Source organism: Microtus ochrogaster, assembly GCF_000317375.1.
Source record: "Microtus ochrogaster isolate Prairie Vole_2 chromosome 14 unlocalized genomic scaffold, MicOch1.0 chr14_random_1, whole genome shotgun sequence".
In the NCBI taxonomy this organism is placed as follows: Eukaryota; Metazoa; Chordata; class Mammalia; order Rodentia; family Cricetidae; genus Microtus; species Microtus ochrogaster.
This window is the reverse complement of record NW_004949096.1, coordinates 8,867,588-8,869,005: the sequence shown is the minus strand read 5'-3', so window position 1 is coordinate 8,869,005 and position 1,418 is coordinate 8,867,588. Positions and strand designations below refer to the sequence as shown.

The 1,418-nt window shown below is 50.2% G+C and overlaps 1 protein-coding gene across 3 annotated transcripts in view; it reads right to left on the bottom strand.

Moving 5' to 3' along the window:
* The window catches only part of Ldlrad3 (low density lipoprotein receptor class A domain containing 3), a 241,252-nt gene that overhangs the window by 112,882 nt on the left and 126,952 nt on the right, over positions 1-1,418 (bottom strand). For 2 of the 3 annotated variants that reach the window (XM_005364098.3, XM_026787639.1), the window contains exon 4: positions 819-953. In XM_005364098.3, the coding sequence (XP_005364155.1) occupies positions 819-953 (135 nt within the window). The remainder of the gene's footprint in view (positions 1-818; positions 954-1,418) is intronic. The other variant, XM_026787638.1, reaches the window with a different exon arrangement.

Below are 1,418 nucleotides of genomic sequence, written 5' to 3'. Positions count from 1 at the left end.
GACATGCATGTTCACTGAACAAGATCCCGGGAATCTCCACAGGAAGGAGAAACCTTAGCCTTCAGTGTCCTTCCTCCAGCTGCAGCCATCAGTTTCTATGAAATAACTCCCAAATCAAGAGCTTTATATGCACAGACAAGCCGCAGAGGAACCGAGTAGTAAACACATGCACGGGGGGGGGGTGTCTTGGGCGTATCGTGCTCATCAGACAGATGACAGTACTTGGGGAGGCTATCATTTCATGACTACTAAGTTAACAAAACTGAGAAGAAAAAAGTCAAAGCCAGAGCAGCCATGAATGTGACTGAGCTGTCAGGGAAGAACTGACAGGCACAGCAGTGAAAGCCGAGAGAAAATTGCAGGCAGCTGTGTGGAGAAATGACTCGTGCAGGCATCTCACTCTTCGGAACTCATCTGATCGAAGGGACTCAACGGAGGGAAACGACTCACATGACTCTCGACAACACTACGCCGTGGAAAACCGTAGCAAAGCAATTCAGTAGGCACGTAATGCAACCAAAGATGACCATAGGAGAAACGCATATACAGTGGTCAAAGTCAAAATGGTAGGCACAATGGTACCAAGACTGCAACACCCAGGATAAAGGCAGCATAACGGTATGAAGACTATGCAACACCCAGGATAAAGGCAGCATAATGGTACCAAGACTACAACACCCAGGATAAAGGCGAAACAATGTTATCAAGATTGCCAACACCCAGGATAAAAGCGTGCACAAAAGTCACCAGTGCTGCTGTTAGGAAGAGGGTACCGGTGCGTCTCTTTCCCCCCTCGCCTAATTTAGAGCAGTACCCACCAAGAGAACTCTCGCAGCTCTCCTCGTCGCTGTTGTCTTGACAGTTGTTCTGTCCATCACAGATGAAGCTCTTGTCAATGCACAGGCCATTCCTGCAGTGGTAGCGGGCGGTAGAGCAGAGCAGGGGGTTTGCTGCTGTGGGGAGAGAAGAGAATGGGTCATCAGGGAACCCAGTTATCCCCTTGAGTGCCCAGGAGACTTCTCTAGTCAGGGAAGCAGCAGAGCTAGGCTGCAGGGTTAGCTGTACAGCCCATCCCAGAGACTGGCAGGCCCATGATCTGGACAAGATAAACTTTATTTATTCTGTACCTTCCTAAGCCCTTCTCTAGGACACTGTTGTGGTGTCCTGTGGCCACACCACCAGGGCTGGAGGTCAAAGTCTCCTCTAAAGAGTTAACCCTGCCAGGTGGTGGTGGCACACACCTTTAATCCCAGCACTGGGGAAGCAGAGGCAGGCAGATCTCTGTGAGTTCGAGGCCAGCCTGGTCTATAAGAGCTAGTTCCTGGACAGGCTCCAAAGCTACACAGAGAAACTCTATCCTCAAAAACAAACAAACAAACCAAAGAGAGGAAGAGGGAGAGGGAGAGGGAGGGAGAGGG